The sequence below is a fragment of the Rhinoderma darwinii genome, chromosome 9 (assembly GCF_050947455.1).
Source record: "Rhinoderma darwinii isolate aRhiDar2 chromosome 9, aRhiDar2.hap1, whole genome shotgun sequence".
NCBI lineage: Eukaryota > Metazoa > Chordata > Amphibia > Anura > Rhinodermatidae > Rhinoderma > Rhinoderma darwinii.
In genome coordinates this window covers 82,990,119-83,008,777 of record NC_134695.1, presented here as the reverse complement: position 1 = coordinate 83,008,777, position 18,659 = coordinate 82,990,119, and the positions used below count along the sequence as shown (strand labels likewise).

Sequence of the window (18,659 nt, the reverse complement as noted above, 5' to 3'; positions counted from 1 at the left end):
CAGGAGCCCAGCGGACAGTTGATTTGGTTTCTGCTGTTGAGAAAGTCCTCAGTGCACATTGACATCAACACTTAAAAGATGCTTGTACTTTCCTCCCATTGAGAGGCTGCGGGGGTCGGAAATTATTCACCATGTGGATCCTCTCTTCTTCTTCTTCTCCATTAAAGAGGAGGGTTTTCCTGAATCGCTCCATCTAAAGATAGACAGAAACTTTAAGATAATCTTACAAATACGCTACGTTTTAATGGCCTTAAATCTAAAGCTGGCCACACAAGGTGCAATATTTTTGTCTTGGCCTAGAATTTGACCTTGTTTGACAGCGGTTGAGTGTTTTTTAATGATAGGCGCTTGAGGGGATAGAGAGGTAATGCAACCTGGCTACGCTGGCAGCACCCAATATCCGTGGGACTATAAACTGGCATCAATCTTAGGTGTTAGAGTAACAGCTGGGGTGTATGGCCGGCTTAATCATTATATATATATATTTGTATCTGTATGTGTATATATTTCTGTGTGTGCATCTACTTCATTATCTGTACTGCGAGTTATCACTGTGTTATCTGTGGTGTTACATAGGACTGCAGGTAACACTACTACATTATCTGTACTCCGAGAGTTATCACTGTGTTATCTGTGGTGTTATATAGGACTGCAGGTAACATCTACTACATTATCTGTACTCAGAGAGTTATCACTGTGTTATCTGTGGTGTTACATAGGACTGCAGGTAACATCTACTACATTATCTGTACTCGGAGAGTTATCACTGTGTTATCTGTGGTGTTACATAGGACTGCAGGTAACATCTACTACATTATCTGTACTCAGAGAGTTATCACTGTGTTATCTGTGGTGTTACATAGGACTGCAGGTAACATCTACTACATTATCTGTACTCGGAGAGTTATCACTGTGTTATCTGTGATGTTACATAGGACTGCAGGTAACATCTACTACATTATATGTACTCAGAGAGTTATCACTGTGTTATCTGGTGTTACATAGGACTGCAGGTAACATCTACTACATTATATGTACTCAGAGAGTTATCACTGTGTTATCTGTGATGTTACATAGGACTGCAGGTAACATCTACTACATTATCTGTACTCAGAGAGTTATCACTGTGTTATCTGTGGTGTTACATAGGACTGCAGGTAACATCTACTACATTATACCTTTACCCTGGTTGAATAATCTATTATTCAGCAAACGCTTCCGTGTTTTTCTTATGTTTTAAATTTTGGTAATTAGGTTTTAAAATACACTTATATTTTTTTATAAGATTTTTTACAAATACTTATCATCATTCCTTTTTCTAGCAAACCCGTGTAACGGGTTTTCTATACTAGTATAATATAACACCGCTCCATGATTCTATGTAACAATGGCTTCAAGTCTATGTGCACCTTTTTTAAATCGTTTTTTGTTTTTTAATTAGTTTGTTTGGTGCAACTTTACAATTCGTTTTTATTAAAAATTATTTTGACTTTTTGAGATACAGCTGCTTACTATACTGTATACAGAGCAGCTGTATCTAGCACTGAAACCTGTATCCGTCAGGTCAGCGGCACTGACGGGTTCAGTTTCAGCGGGTCCTCTGTGTCACTGAAACGCAGGATCGAGCGGTCACTGATAACATCTAAGTTCATAACTTAGATGTGATCGATAACAGGTGGATCCACGCAGGACTCGCTGTCACTGAACTTGTTAGTGCCGCTGACCTGACTGGTTCATGTCTCAGTGCTAGCTACAGCTTCTCTGTATACAGGATATAAAGCAGCTGTATCTCAAAAAGTCTGAATAATTTTTAATAAAAAGTAATTAGAAAGTTGCACCAAAAACACTGATATTTTTTTTTGTTTTTAATATAAATATCTATTTCAAAAGTGCACATAGTCTTTAGGCAGAGGGGGAGGATATGTAAGTCTATGATTAGCCAAATCCCAGTCGGAATGTTATGTCATACATGGGATTTATATGTCTCCTATACATAATACATTTGTAAATTTAGTCGATTGCAGCTATACATCACTTTACCAGTGCTGGGTCACATCTCATCATGTCAGGACCCGATTATACTGAACTAAAAAACTATTTGTGGACTCCGGTAGCGGTGGGCTGAATTAATAAGCAATACACCAAATTGTCAATGACAAAAAATAAGCCTAATAGATGTTAGTAAGTAATCCTAAAACGTAACTTTTACTTGTATTAGAGAACAAACACACATAGTGATTAAAAAAAAGCCAATGCAGACTATTGGTCCAAATATTTGTATATCTAGTGTCAGTTTAACAATGTATCACTCTCGTTGTAGAGTCATATAATGTATCAAAGTTACACAGTGTAACGAGTCTTACCACTGAGTCTATGCAATGTGGATGAGAAACCGCGGTCTGGCTATGAGGTGGGCAAAGCATCGGCTGCAGTCTGATTACAAGTGGACACTAGGTATTAGGGTATGTTCACACAGCCGTAAACGCCCTGAAAAACGGCTAAAAATACGGAAGCTGAACGCCTCCAAACATCTGCCCATTGATTCCAATGGTGACGGATCCGGTCCCAATGGTTTCCGTTTGTCTCAGTTGTGCAAGGGTTCCGTCTTTTTGATGGAATCAATACTGTAGTCGACAACGCTATTGATTCCATCAAAACGACGCAACCCTTGCACAACAGAGACAAACGGAAACCATTGACAACGGATCCGTCACCATTGACACCTTTGGTTTCCGTTTGTGTCAGTCAGAGTCCCGTTCCGACGGAAAGCTCCTGGCGCAGATGGGAACGAAGCCTAAAAGTTCAGTTTTATGATTACTTACCAACATCTATTAGGTACCTGGGAAACAAGGGTTTATTTTCTTACCATTGGCAATTCGGTGTATTGACTATACAGAACAGCCCATTTTAGAAATGGTCGTCTAAAGCCGCCCATACACATACAAGATATTTTTATATTGGATCAGACGACATTCTTATAGTAAGGGACGGACCGTTTAAATCATGAGCCATCCAATCCTTTGTTATACATGAGGGATAAGCGGCGCCAATGGCGGCCAGCCTTATTCATTGAATGCCAGAAATCCACAGCGAAGTTCTACAGTCGGTAGTTTAGGATAAAACCGCTATGGACAAATCAAAGTTTGGCATCTTGGCGCTCAAGTTCCAGCATGTTCTGCCTGCATCTAATTCATGGCATTGGTTGAACCTCCGCTGCCCTCCTGTGATCAAAAACGTAGAAATGACTTAGTCACCGTAACCCAGAAATGTTGTAATGAGGCGACTCCCTGCACTGGGAGTATCTCTCTTTTCCTATCATTGATGGTTGTCTATAGATAAGTGCAGATTTTTTCTTCCTCTCCTCCTGCCGCTGTGTCACATTGGCTGCTGATTGTAGGTGTAGGTGCTGCCCTTAATGTACACGGTAGTACGCAGCATTTACACAGCGCCATTAGTAACCGTTTACTCCTCTCACCTCAACACCTTCACAATCTCAAGGCAAACAAGTTATCGCTGCTTAATTCATGAATCAAATAACAATCCGGTACAAAGTTTAATCCTCACACAGACCATTCCCGGAGCTGCTGGCCCCAAGTGGACCTGTTATATAATGATGCGGGGCTGGGCTCGGTACCCCACTATGACTTTCATGAGCAAACAAGTAGTGCCCCAAAGGCCCCACTGTAGCTTTTATTGTAGGGGACTACTACCCACAGCTGAATATCTTTAAAGGGGTTTTCCAGAAATACAGAATATTTGTATTAATACTCTGTCAAAAATCGGAACGCATTTGTTTCCTATTCCCCCTACCTCTGGCCGGCCGGAAGTTCTGCTTTGCATCCTAGTGTTTTTTTGCTTCATCACCTGCTCGTGCACGAGCGTTATTATGCAGACAGACCTGTGTTTATACCTCACTGAGTATCGACACAGGTTTGGCATTGAAGCGTAAGCAAAGAATAAACGACACGGGCATTGAGGAGGCTGTGGACCAATAGGATGCCTCAAACCTAGGTATACATCAGAAGTCCCGGGTTTGAGGCATCCTATTGGTCCAGAGCCTCCTCAATGCCTGCCCCATTGTCTTCGTGTTCATGCTATTCCTCGGTGTTCGTGCGCTGTCCGTCCCGAAAATGTAGGGTCCCTGGAAAACCCCTTTTAGCAAGTGACGTCCCTATTCCCAGGGCATCGGGCCACCAACCCCAATCTCTAGCCTGTACCATCACCATCCATCATTTGACTCATGGATAATCAGGGTGATTGGAGTGTTGCCTTGTCCAAATGGCCATAGAAAGAATTTATTTAAGGCAACCAATATCCATGTAGAACGCCCCTTTATATGTTTCCCATGAACAATCCGCTCTGTTATATTTACTTCCCCATTGGCTGAAGACATGAGAACCGACCTGTTTTTCTGAAACCTTTATAGGTTCTTTTAGGACGATCCATGTGACGCTTTCATTGAGGGGGGGTGTGGTGAGAGAACCGGGGTACGTCCAGTATTCCAGGCTCGATGGCAGTAGACATTTGGGATTGAAGGTGTCAAATTGCGCTTTGGTTCCCTTAAACAGAGTTAAATGTCAGTGGTTGAATGTCTCACTGATAGACAAACATTCAGAATCTAGAAAACCCCCCATAACACATCGGCCCACACGTAATACCAGAAAATGACATGATTCGCCAATTAATCTGTGATCGCTGCAAGGTCTCAACAGTTGTGACTAGTAATTAGGCAGCGCCCGTAGATACGTCTGACAGCGATAAGAAAGAAGTCGCTGTGTCTCTTGCAGCGTAGTCCCGGATAATTGGTGTTATTATCAGGGCCGTTCAGATCTGTTCACATTTTACTGCTGGTTAATTGTATAATGAAGGTATCGTATATAGAATCCGACCTCCCTACAGGAAGACTAAAGCAGAATGCAAATATATACAGTCTCCATGCAGCTCTGTAGTGAATGGGTTTATAGGATTATATAATCTGTACATGAGGTGAGGAGAGGCCGTGGCCTCGCTGTAGGTGGGGGAGTGCAAAAAGAACAGGAGCGGTAATTGGCACATTGTGGCTGGCACTGTATATGTGGGAACCCCTGTGGCTGGCACTGTATATGTGGGCACCCCTGAGGCTAGCACGGTGTATGTGGGAACCCCTGTGGCTGGCACTGTATATGTGGGCACCCCTGAGGCTAGCACTGTGTATGTGGGCACCTCTGTAGTTGGCAGTGTTTTGGAGACACCACTGTGTCTGTCACTGTTATGTGAGCACCAATGTGACTAGCACCGTTATGAGGTCATATGTGTCTGTCACTGTTACGTGGGCACCACTGAGGCTGGCACTGTTGAGAGCAACTGTGTCTGTCACTGTTATGTGGCCACCACTATGGCTGGTGCTGTTATGAGGGCATTTGTGGCTGGCAGAGTTATGTGGGTACCACTATGGCTGGCACTGTTGAGGGCATCGGTGGCTGGCACTGTTATGTTGGTACCTACGGCTGGTACTGTTATGAGGGCATCTGTGTTTGTTACTGTTATGTGGCCATCACTAGGACTGGCACTGTTATGGAGGCACCACTGCAGTATTTCTGGGTCTATTTTATTTGTTCCATTAACCTATAACCTCCAATAGTGACATTTTGTGAAGGGGAGGAAGGGGCACAATTTCAAATTTTGCCTCAGATGGTAAAAAGCTGCGCCAGTGTTGGAATTATTGCATTTTAATATTACAGCCGGTGTCAGCGTTTCCCCTTCATACATAACATGATATATATCCTAATAACAGGACTTTACATGAACCTTCATCCGTCTAATCCTCCATTATAACTTCCATTAGAAACCACTGGACTGGTTACTATTGGCCGGTGGTCTATGGCAGTGTTTAGGTAATGGGTCCATATATGATGTGAAGAAAAGAAATCCCATACAGAGAGTTACATAAACTGAACCACACGGCCCGCTGGATCTACGATGACCCGCGGATTGTGAGCACAGCGCTAATTGTGAATAATCATTATTTAACCGCCGGCCGATCGTTGCTGGATTAGGGGGGGAGGGGAACAATGAGCTGAATAAACACGTCTATGAAGCTGAAAAATCACGCAATTCATTATAAGAGCACAAAGAGAGATTTCTGGAAAATATACACAATGTGTCTGTAACAAAGGCTCCGTGGTCAGAGGGCTATTAATAGGGCGATGTATAGAGGGTGGAACAGGATACATGTAATATAGATTGTATGTACATAAAGGTATAGAAAATGTCCAATACCAGGTGTACTCCCTACATAGTGACTGTACGTGGACCGCAGGGTATAGGATGTACATAAAAAGAGGTCATTATATAATCTCCCAATCAGCAGGGACCTCGTAAGTGAGACTTGTGGGGTGGAAGAAGCTCGAATATCCGCGTGTCATTTACTGCAATACCCATGAAGATGTGACTTACCTTAAATCTGACCATGTACAATGCATCTGTTAACCGATCGAGTCCTGGGTGTTTCTCCCCAATCTGGAAAAGATAAATAAATAGATATACATATGATAAAACCAAAATAATCCACGTACAGTACTCCTTATAAAGTAAATCTATAATATATAAAACTGATCTACAATATATAAGGCTCTGTTCACATTACAGTGGCTCACAAAGGGCCCTATACCCCAGGAGCTTTCTCGCTGCAAACGCCAATTATAGTGCAGAAACCTGTTGTGAGCACAGCCGTATCTGTATTTAATCTCTATACATTAGTGGATGCTGGGAGTTGTAGTTCCCCAACAGCTGGAGAACCAGTGCTGTACACCGTGTAGGGTACTGTTCCAGCCACGGCATTGATGATTTATAGATCCTTTCCTATAACTTAGAGTTATACCTGGCGGCAGCCCCACTCACTCTACACCGGTCATTCCCAGCCCTCCGCAGCCTTTCCTGTATTTTGCCATCTCTCTGACCTTGTGCAGACATCTTTATCTGAGTAATGAGCTGTGTTTTATATGGTAACTCTGCGTCCTTGGAGGACATTTTTAGGGTTTTCTTTACTGCTCCGTCTTCCTATAAACACTTTATATTTCCATCTGCCCGCAGCACATTTTCTGCAGATGCAAAGTTCCTTTATGTGGAGTATTTGATACTAACTTCCAAGAAAACGCCGATGACCAGCAGTCCGTCCGAGGCCGCTGCCGCCTCCCCGAATGTGGGGTAGGACTTGGCGTTCCAGTGAACCAAGTGAAGCTGTTGGTTACAAAGTTATAGAAGTTTAAGATTGTTCAACATGTGGCATAAATAGTAACTAATGTCATGTGGTATTAGCATGGAGTCAAAGGAGCCCTTTAAATTATTAGTGTAGCCAGTAAATAAAGGGCCCATACCCCTAAAATAAAAAATCCCAGTAAGTCCTTGTGTCGTGCCCCTCTGTAAGTTAATAAAAACCCTCCATACCTCACAGGGGTAAGACTTGCCGTCCACGGTGTGCTCTGATCCCTCATTGTGCTGGGTTCCCCAATGAAAGTGGAACTGCTTGAGGCGGTAGGAATTGTTAAGTGGTCCTCCGCTGATCACTGCAAGAGCCATACAGCAAAGTCAGCAAACACTGTGTACACCGACTACTGACCCAATACTGCGCATCATCCTTACCCTGCAGACCAAGTATAGATACCATATAGGTCGTTTATGCAGATGCTATGGGGCTCATGGGGAGGGAGGCTCTAGCTCATTTTTTTTGCCCATTCCCCTTTTCAAGGGCAAAGATGGGGACCTGGCATGTGAATTCCCAGGACTAGTGGAGGTCCCAGAGATCAGACCCCCATCGTTTAGACTTTTAGGACTTATCAAAAGGGTAAAACCCCGATAGCTGCAGATTTGATATATTGGTAGTTTATTTTTGGCCATTTTCCTGGAAGTTCTCTACCCTTTACACGCTTACCAATAATTTTTGATACACGACACCTATTGGGTCCCCTTAATGGACTTTTTGCAGACTGAAGCTAGACCCTTTAAATGTTATATTAGAGGAACAATTCTAGATAGATGACCGCTGAGGGACTCGTTCTGATCATCAGCCTCTGCGTTCATGACTAATCCATTTGGAGAATGCAAATCTGCAATGTCTTTATTCCGTCTTCTGGCCACCGTCTTTGAATCTCTCCGCCCGCTCAGCAAATATTTGGCCGCCCAGCACCGCAGTGAATGTAATCTGTGTTAGCCATGAGGGATATCATAGGGAGGTGTGAGCATAATTTAGTGATGCAATATCAGTCATCTGTAGGAAGACCCCGTCTGTTATGAATAAAGTTTGTGTATTCAGGTGTAGTAGGATGACTCCATGTGACAGGTGTCTCCCAGTTATCCAAATAGGCTTGTCCCTGCCCCCCTAAGATCCCCATGGTATGATTAGAGGGTCAGTCCTATCACTACTATATTTCTATAGCACCCACATATTAGGTGTTCTCCAACAGCCCAAAAATGCAATTTATACAACAAAGACGGATTCAATGAAACAAAATGAGGGAGGACGCCGACCACCAGAGCTTGCAATCTCCAGGCGTGTATAGTCTAATATTGCAGTGGAGAAAGTTTCCTACCATTAAATAAGAAAAGTTCTTATTGTAATGTATCTAGTCCGCATCTAATATGTAAATTAGGCGGCTGTCATTTACATAGATGAGTACATATTAAAATTCAGACTGAATGTGACTGTTTACTTCTCTATACTTGTAGTGCTGACCTGCGGAGCGTTCACTGCTGGGCTCTGTCACGTGTTTAGGGTTAGGGACATGTGTCCCACTTCAGCTACCAGGCCCTTGGGTACGGCCCGATTGCCCACCTATTTTGCCCTAAGTGAGATGGTCCGTTCTGCCTTTGATATCTCTCTCCCCATTGAGCCTAGCACCGGCGTGTATCGTCTTTCACAACCTGCAGATATCAGACTGTCACATATAATCCGCCGCCTGTGGATCTCACCTGTTTTATCATCATTATCGTCAAACTCCACCATGACCGAGTGACCGTTATTTGACATGTTGATGGACGTGCACTGATCATAGGACACCACTAGAGGTTTCAGGCTGGAATTGAAGACTGCCTGATTGGCGACTATATTAATAGGAGATTGACGATTGCCCTGGGCAATGGGGAAATAGCGGTGCCACTCCGAGGGACCTATGGAAGGAAGCACAGCAATGAGACAGTTAAAAGATCAGCAGATTATAGACTAAGCCCAGCCTGCCAAATAGTCCACTGGAAGAAACAAGCAGTGGAATGGTTGGGCAGCCCCTTATCTCCCTCAGTGGGAACCATGCATGTTCATTTTTTGGGGGGAGGAATATTTTTGTATGTTTTGTTTAATTAATAACCAAATAAAAGATTTAAAAACAAACAAACATGGGGGTAATAAGGGTTCATAGAGGTTTGGTAGACATCCATCTAATATCTATGGTCTGCTCTGGTTAGGGGGTCGAAAGGTTTTAAGTAAATGAAACGTAATCGGTGTATAAAAAAAAGTTTCCGCAATTCTCTGATATAATTTATATTAATATTCCTCACCATTTTAAAGATCTCTGCTTGCTTTCAGTGAATGAAAATATTATTGTTGTAGAAGTAGAAAATGTTACAATTGTATCATGTCTAGGCAATCCTAATTAATTCAGGGACTTCTTTGAAAAAAACAATCACATGACCCGACAGACCCCCGGAACGAGCAGCATGTGGGTAAACAAGTCAGTTTTCATGGGGCTGTGATAGAATCTGGTTCAGCATGTGACAGGTATGTGTTACAGTGGGCGCTGCCCTTCCCTCTCACTGAAGGGATGGATGGAGATCACCCGGTATCCTCCACTGACAACATTTATCGCTGGCGCTGCACGGGGGTCCTGAGGTTTTCGGGCAGCGGTTTTTACACTCGTTTTTGCAAATCTGAAGAACTTGGAGAAGCACGATAACGAGGTGGATAAGAAGTGCTCTGCAGTACCCATATGATCTGTGTTATTGGTGGCATGAGTTGCATAATGCCACCCTCAAAACTGGCATCCACATTGGAAAGTCTACTTGGTACCCGCAGATTGGTACAATTTATAGCTTCCCTGGCCGGCATTCAGGTCATTATTGAAAGTGGAGGCGCAATGCAATGTAATTCCTTATCAGAGCAGCTGCCCAGACAAAGGTTCTGTTCTGTTAGGTCCTGTTCACACAGCGTGTAGTCAACGAATTTTCGCCACTTTTACACATCTTTTTTTTTTTTTTTTGAGTGCCGTGTGAACAAGGCCTTGAAGGTATTGTCCAGTTTAGATAACCTTTCCATACACCCTATTAGTGATTCAGAGGTAATATTGGGGGTGTCTCTGTTCAGGATCCTCATCTCTTTGCCAGAATCTAGAGCAGTTACAAAGAGCGTCTCTCTCTCTGGAGGACCTGACCTGCCCTGTATTACACAGACAAACACATTGATATGAATGGACACTGTAATACTGAATTCCTACTGTGGTGGCGCTGCAGGGAAACTGAACACTTACTGCCAGGTTTCCCCAGAGATTACAGCTGATCACTGGGGGTCCCAGCAGAGGGAGGCTTTGTGATCAGCTTAAAGAGGCTCTGTTACCAGATTTTGCAACCCCTATCTGCTATTGCAGCAGATAGGCGCTGCAATGTAGATTACAGTAACGTTTTTATTTTTAAAAAACGAGCATTTTTGGCCAAGTTATGACCATTTTTGTATTTATGCAAATGAGGCTTGCAAAAGTCCAAGTGGGCGTGTTTAAAAGTAAAAGTCCAAGTGGGCGTGTATTATGTGCGTACATCGGGGCGTTTTTACTACTTTTACTAGCTGGGCGTTCTGATGAGAAGTATCATCCACTTCTCTTCACAACGTCCAGCTTCTGGCAGATCACGCTGTGACGTCACTCACTTCCTGCCCCAGGTCCTGCATCGTGTCGGCCACATCGGCACCAGAGGCTACAGTTGATTCTGCAGCAGCATCAGCGTTTGCAGGAAAGTAGCTACATCGACTTACCTGCAAACGTGGATGCTGCTGCAGAATCAACTGTAGCCTCTGGTGTCGATGTGTCCTCGCTCGTCTGACACGATGCAGGACCTGTGAGTGACGTCACAGATCTGCACTGCCAGAAGCTGGGCGTTCTGAAGAGAAGTGGATGATACTTCTCATCAGAAAGCCCAGCTAGTAAAAGTAGTAAAAACGCCCCGATGTACGCACATAATACACGCCCAGTTGGACTTTTACTTTTAAACACGCCCACTTGGACTTCTGCAAGCCTCATTTGCATAAATACAAAAATGGTCATAACGTGGCCAAAAATGCTCGTTTTTTAAAAATAAAAACGTTACTGTAATCTACATTGCAGCGCCGATCTGCTGCAATAGGAGATAGGGGCTGCAAAATCTGGTGACAGAGCCTCTTTAATGTCAAGAGACCCATCAATCAAGTAGGGACTGTCCAAAGCGGAGAATCCTTTTAAGGAAACTTCCAAAAAGAGGGTAAATGTCGGCACTGCTCTTATACTGTCACGTAATATTGGCATAAGACTGCTCCACCAGTGTTACAAAGATGATAGAGGCTGGTGAATTGGAACGATGGCATGGTTCCCGGCTATATCCCTGGCATCAATGATGGTAATAGTCAGCCTGCAGCTGCCGCCACACCACCACCTGGAGCACTGGATTCTACAGGATATATAACCCCCTCCCCTGTGCTGCTGCCATGCCTCCTTCTTCTTTTACCCATTGGAACCCAGGGGTCCACAGAATCCGCTTTGAATATACCTGGTTTATATAACGGGCAGACCCTTGCATTACTGGGACATCTTTGGAATAATGTATGTGGATATGTCTCTATGATCTGCTGAGCACCTATAGAAGATTATGATGAGTATAAACTGACAGTATAAATGCCATTGTAGTGATTTTTCCTTAGTCTGTGTAGGTTCTCGGCCTCTGGATGTAAACAAGAAATTTCTCATTCACTGACAGCATGCAGAGATCTTGAAAATGGTGAGGAATTGAAACGCAACGTATATGAGGAGATATTCCATTCCTGACTTGTTATTATATATATTAGATGTGTGGGATAAATTATTGGTCATGGGGACAGTTTTGTGGAGTTTCTGCCACTTCTCCCATTGAAGAACATGAGGCAGCTCCACCCCAGCTTTAAATGGCTGATAACAGGGAGCAATCATATGCACCCTTCCAAAAGTCTGCCTCTGCCCAGCCTGATAACAGGGAACACCAGATTATAGTTACCATCGTATAGTAAGCTTCTCCCCTTTCTGAAATGGCTGATAACAGTGAACACTTCATTGTATTTCACTCTCCTACAGTCCGCATCTCCCCAGCCTGAAATGTCTGATACCAGAGAGCAATAGATTGTAAAAAACGGAGAGGAGATAAACTGCAGGATTAATGTCTCCTTCGGCTTCGTTCACATCTGTGTCAGGACTCCGTTCTGTCGGAGCTTTCCATCAGGGGAATCCATGAACTGGATCCAAATTGAAACCATAGGTTCCGGTGCAAATGGTTTCCGTTTGTCATCGTTGTGTAAGGGTTCCGTCGTTTTGATGGAAATTAATAGCGCAGTCACAGTACTGATTCCGTCAAAACGACCGAACCCTTAGGCCGGGTTCACACAGAGGTTTTTGCAGGAGGAAAATCTGCCTCAAAATGCTGTTTGGAATTTTGAGGCAGATTTTCCTCTGCCTGCACGCCGATTTTCGCGTTTTCAGCGAAATCCGCTTTCTCTGCTTCCCATTGATGTCAATGGGAGGTCAGAGGCGTAAACGCCCGAAGATAGGGGGTGTCCCTTCTTTTTCCCGCAAGCCGGTTTTTCCGCTCGCGGGGAAAAAACCACCTTCGCCTCCCATTGAAATCAATGGGAGGCAATTTCGGCTGTTTTTTGGTGCGTTTTCCGACGCGGTTTCCGTGTCAAAAAACTCATCATGAACTCGCCCTCACACAACGATGACAAACGGAAACCATTTTCACCGGAACCTATGGTCTCAGTTTGGATTCCGTTCATGGGTTCCCCTGACTGAAAGGTTCGACGGAATCCATGAACGGGGTCTCGACACAGATGTGAACGAAGCCTTAGCGCCACCTGATTTCATAGCAAATCTGCAGACCTAGCAGCATTACGTCTCCCTAATCCCACAGACCAGACTGCAGAATAAACTGCTGAGGGGGTCATTCAGCGCTGACCATTCCGTTTTATACGATGAGAAGAACTTCTATAGCGATCTACGATCTCATTACAGCTCTGACGGGAGTTATTCCTGAATGACGGATCAGCCAATGTATGCAGCGATACAGGATGGGGGAGGGGGTCTCGTCTAGATCTTTCCATCCAAGGACACCTCCATGTATAGGTCGTCTTTACAGTCAACACGTATCATAATAAAGACGTTTGCGTTGAACTTTCGCCTCCTGTTTCACATTTTTCACCTTTTGCTTTTAAGCGTTTTACGAAGAGATAACGTGAAGGTTCGTTTGTTGTGAAAATAAACCTGTTTTGCCTACAAATAAACTATAAAATGTTTGAAACGTAATCTCACATTATATTTTATTGTCCTCTGTTATCAGCTATGAGAATATTCATATAATCTGTTTTTTTCTACCTCCCATGAAGGTGTTTTAATATCTACCGGTTTGCGGAAACTTCTATGGTTCCCTTTGTTCTCTCCGTAATCTCATTATCTTCTCCCAGCGCTCCCTTGTTAATCTTGTAATGTAACAATTTGGTGTGATAATCTCCGCACAATACAAGGGCTCGTGTGTAATACTAATCAATACGTGCGTGTTCTCATTTCCAGAACCACTGACCGGGCGGATAATAAAGAGGATTCTGTGCCAGTGCGCAATATATGGGCTGGATGGACAGACACGATGGGAGACGGAGCAGAGAACGAGACACAAACAACTGTAACAGGTAAAATCCACGGCAATGACACGATTAACAGCTCAATTACCGGCTATTACCAAGAATAAAGAACAAGGTTCCAGTGTTACCACACACAAGACACATCCGGGATTACATTACCAGCGGCTTCCCGTTAAGAGCGCAGTCACACGCGGCGGATTTTGTTGCAGAAATATCTGCGACTGAAAATCTGTTCCATTCATCTGAATGGAACTTGTAGAAATCCCGGCACCTGCTGCAGGAACGACTACGGTCAGATGAACGGAACTTCTTTTCAGTCGCAGGAATTTCTGTAACAAAATCCGTAGTGTGTGACTGCACCGAACAGAACGTATTTTATTTTACTGGTCATCTATAGGTGTAGTAGGTTACCTACAGACCCACCCGTTACCAGTATGATACACTTATCATGTATATTCTAATATAACACAGAGCAAATAACAGACACATAGACAGAAAAATATGGGAGACATGAGATAGATATGAATTAAATAGATATTAGAAATCTAGAGACATTAGATAGACATGAGAGATAGATAGATAGATAGATAGATAGATAGATAGATAGATAGATAGATATTAGATAGATAGATATTAGATAGATATTAGATAGATAGATAGATAGATAGATAGATAGATAGATAGATAGATAGATATTAGATAGATAGATATGAGATAGATAGATAGATAGATAGATATTAGATAGATAGATAGATAGATAGATATGAGATAGATAGATAGATATGAGATAGATAGATAGATAGATAGATAGATAGATAGATAGATAGATAGATAGATAGATAGATAGATAGATATGAGATAGATATATAGATAGATATGAGATAGATAGATATGAGATAGATAGATAGATAGATAGATATGAGATAGATAGATAGATATGAGATAGATAGATGGATAGTTATGAGATAGATAGATATGAGATAGATAGATGGATAGTTATGAGATAGATAGATATGAGATAGATAGATAGATAGATAGATAGATAGATAGATAGATAGATAGATAGATATGAGATAGATAGATGGATAGTTATGAGATAGATAGATAGATATGAGATAGATAGATAGATATGAGATAGATAGATGGATAGTTATGAGATAGATAGATATGAGATAGATAGATAGATAGATAGATAGATAGATAGATAGATAGATAGATAGATAGATAGATATGAGATAGATAGATATGAGATAGATAGATAGATAGATAGATAGATAGATAGATAGATAGATATGGGATAGATAGATAGATATGAGATAGATAGATAGATATGAGATAGATAGATGGATAGTTATGAGATAGATAGATATGAGATAGATAGATAGATAGATAGATAGATAGATAGATAGATAGATAGATAGATAGATAGATAGATAGATAGATAGATAGATAGATATGGGATAGATAGATAGATATGAGATAGATAGATAGATATGAGATAGATAGATGGATAGTTATGAGATAGATAGATATGAGATAGATAGATGGATAGTTATGAGATAGATAGATATGAGATAGATAGATAGATAGATATGAGATAGATAGATGGATAGTTATGAGATAGATAGATATGAGATAGATAGATAGATAGATAGATAGATAGATAGATAGATAGATAGATAGATAGATAGATAGATAGATAGATAGATAGATAGATAGATAGATAGATATGAGATAGATAGATATGAGATAGATAGATAGATAGATAGATAGATAGATAGATATGGGATAGATAGATAGATATGAGATAGATAGATAGATATGAGATAGATAGATGGATAGTTATGAGATAGATAGATATGAGATAGATAGATAGATAGATAGATAGATAGATAGATAGATATGAGATAGATAGATGGATAGTTATGAGATAGATAGATAGATAGATAGATAGATAGATAGATAGATAGATAGATATGAGATAGATAGATAGATATGAGATAGATAGATAGATAGATAGATAGATAGATAGATAGATAGATAGATAGATAGATAGATAGATAGATAGATATGAGATAGATAGATGGATAGTTATGAGATAGATAGATAGATAGATAGATAGATAGATAGATAGATAGATATGAGATAGATAGATAGATAGATATGAGATAGATAGATAGATAGATAGATAGATAGATAGATAGATAGATAGATAGATATGAGATAGATAGATAGATAGATAGATAGATAGATATGGGATAGATAGATAGATATGAGATAGATAGATAGATATGAGATAGATAGATGGATAGTTATGAGATAGATAGATATGAGATAGATAGATAGATAGATAGATAGATAGATAGATAGATAGATATGAGATAGATAGATGGATAGTTATGAGATAGATAGATAGATAGATAGATAGATAGATAGATAGATAGATATGAGATAGATAGATAGATATGAGATAGATAGATAGATAGATAGATAGATAGATAGATAGATAGATAGATAGATAGATAGATAGATAGATAGATAGATAGATAGATAGATATGAGATAGATAGATGGATAGTTATGAGATAGATAGATAGATAGATAGATAGATAGATAGATAGATAGATATGAGATAGATAGATAGATAGATATGAGATAGATAGATAGATAGATAGATAGATAGATAGATAGATAGATAGATAGATATGAGATAGATAGATAGATAGATAGATAGATAGATAGATGATAGATATGAGATAGATAGATAGATAGATAGATAGATAGATAGATAGATAGATAGATAGATAGATAGATAGATAGATAGATAGATAGATGGATAGTTATGAGATAGATAGATAGATAGATAGATAGATAGATAGATAGATATGAGATAGATAGATAGATAGATATGAGATAGATAGATAGATAGATAGATAGATAGATAGATAGATAGATAGATAGATAGATATGAGATAGATAGATAGATAGATAGTTATGAGATAGATAGATAGATAGATGGATAGTTATGAGAGATATAGATAGATCTTGCATTAGGGCTGCAGACTGATGGGGATCCTGGGATCTGCTCTCATAGATGTTAATATTTGGGATCTGAGTCTGCGGTTAATACTGAGGAATGTTTCTTGCTGGAAGGAAAGACAGAAAGAAAGAGATAACGAGGCTGTTAATTACCGTCCTCCTCTCCATATCCCCAGCAGTGTTGGCCGGTCATTGTCACAGGTTACAGTCAGACTCTAGGCGATGTCTATGATCTCTATACCTGTTGCCTTTATACTACACACCATACCTGTTCTCAGCCTCTTAAAGGGACAGTAAGAGGGGGGGGGGCACAGCTGATTACAGGAGTGAGCCAGGCACTGCCCAACTTTTACCCACCTCTCCTCCCATCTGGGTGTAGCAGACCGTGCTGAAACTCCTGATGTAATGCAATTACCCAGCACTTTGGAGGGTCCTACTTCTCTATGCACTTTGTCGTTTACTTTCTTTGGTGAGTTCATGATATCATCAGTGTCCATACAATAGAGGAAGCGGCCGTGTGTGCTGTGTCTATTCACCATTATCAAGATCTATTCTTGCTGCAGGTGAGTGGGAACATGTTTACATCCAGAGGCTGGAGACCGTACAGAACTAATACTTTCCCACAACTGAGGGGTTGTTACATTTCTATCTAATCTAGGCAATCCCCTGTGAGCTTTATACAGCCACAGCAGCACAAATTATCTGCTGGTTTGCTACAATGTATCAGGCTGTTTAGCTCACAGAGCATTGCCTAGACTGGAAACCATTATCTTAGAGGACTAGGACTGTATATGTTTGCATCCTCTGAATGTAAACAAAAATGTCATCATTCACCGACCGCAAGCAGAGATCTTGAAAATAATTGATGCATTGAAACACAAAGTCCATAAGAAAATTGTATAACTTTTTATTATAAAATAATTAAATTTTATTTACTTAAATCATAGAAAAAAGACACCCTTTAATGGAGAGTAGCCGCCCGCGGGTGACCACTTCTTCCCGGGCAGCTGCTTCATGTTTTATTTTAGAGGCATTGGCGCATTAACAAAATTGGTTGGAAAGGTGAACAGCCGTTAAAAGAAAATAAACGCCCATGTAGATAGTTTTCCACAATGTGCGAATGAGACTTTACATGGTGGTGTCCAGTCATTAAAGGGATCGTCCAGAATCAAAAATGATCTGGTAATTGTTTTAAAAAATGGTACTTTAGAGAGGAGGACAGTATCTTCACGACAGTACTAGAAAAAGAGACACTGCGTATTTTAGAAGAGTTACTTGATCAAGATGAGAGTACACCCAGAGGTAAGATACCATTATGCATTAGGAATAAGTCAACCAAATTTCCACCTTTGTCCATCTGTCCAGCAGTTGACCTATTTGTCAAACTTGTTTCTAAGGATTGGGGTACTATACCTAGTGGCATCGATCATGACAATCTGAATCGGTCTGAGCGAGCAAGTCTCAATAAAATGAAAGCTTGGGACGATATTTTGATAAAACCGGCGGATAAGGGGGGTAACGTGGTACTTTGGCCACGCCAATTATACATTCACGAAGCTAACCGCCAACTAAGGAATACAACTTGCTATCAAAAGCTTACTTACAACCCCTTGTCTTCCTTTAGATCGAAGTACCATGGAATTTTGCAAAATGCTGTGGCAAAAGGCACTATTACAAAACCTTTGAGTGAGTCTTTATTCGTGTCAGAACCTACCATACCAACGATGTACTTATTGCCCAAAATTCACAAGGAT

The 18,659-nt window shown here is 41.2% G+C and overlaps 2 protein-coding genes across 4 annotated transcripts in view; one reads left to right on the top strand and one right to left on the bottom strand.

Moving 5' to 3' along the window:
* MVD (mevalonate diphosphate decarboxylase) overlaps positions 1-18,659 on the top strand; it is a 107,055-nt gene that overhangs the window by 54,887 nt on the left and 33,509 nt on the right. For all 3 annotated transcript variants that reach the window (XM_075838352.1, XM_075838350.1, XM_075838351.1), the window contains one exon: positions 13,800-13,915. In XM_075838352.1, coding sequence (XP_075694467.1) covers positions 13,851-13,915 — 65 coding nt within the window. In that variant the 5' untranslated portion in view covers positions 13,800-13,850. The remainder of the gene's footprint in view (positions 1-13,799; positions 13,916-18,659) is intronic.
* Positions 5-17,098, bottom strand: CA7 (carbonic anhydrase 7). The gene is made up of 7 exons (XM_075838354.1): positions 17,059-17,098; positions 8,947-9,144; positions 7,426-7,544; positions 7,123-7,218; positions 6,436-6,498; positions 4,404-4,559; positions 5-193 (listed from the first exon to the last, which is right to left on the bottom strand). Exons 1-7 carry the CDS (start codon positions 17,096-17,098, stop codon positions 65-67), a joined length of 801 nt encoding a protein of 266 aa, XP_075694469.1. The 3' UTR covers positions 5-64.

Coding starts and splice junctions, on each gene's coding strand:
- CA7 (XM_075838354.1), bottom strand. CDS start 17,098: ATGACCGGCCAACACTGCTGGGGATATGGAGAGGAGGACG. Junction 7,219..7,425: donor GCAAGTCTTACCCCTGTGAG/GTATGGAGGGTT, acceptor TGTAACCAACAG/CTTCACTTGGTTCACTGGAA. Junction 194..4,403: donor TAAAGGTTTCAGAAAAACAG/GTCGGTTCTCAT, acceptor GTCTATCTTTAG/ATGGAGCGATTCAGGAAAAC.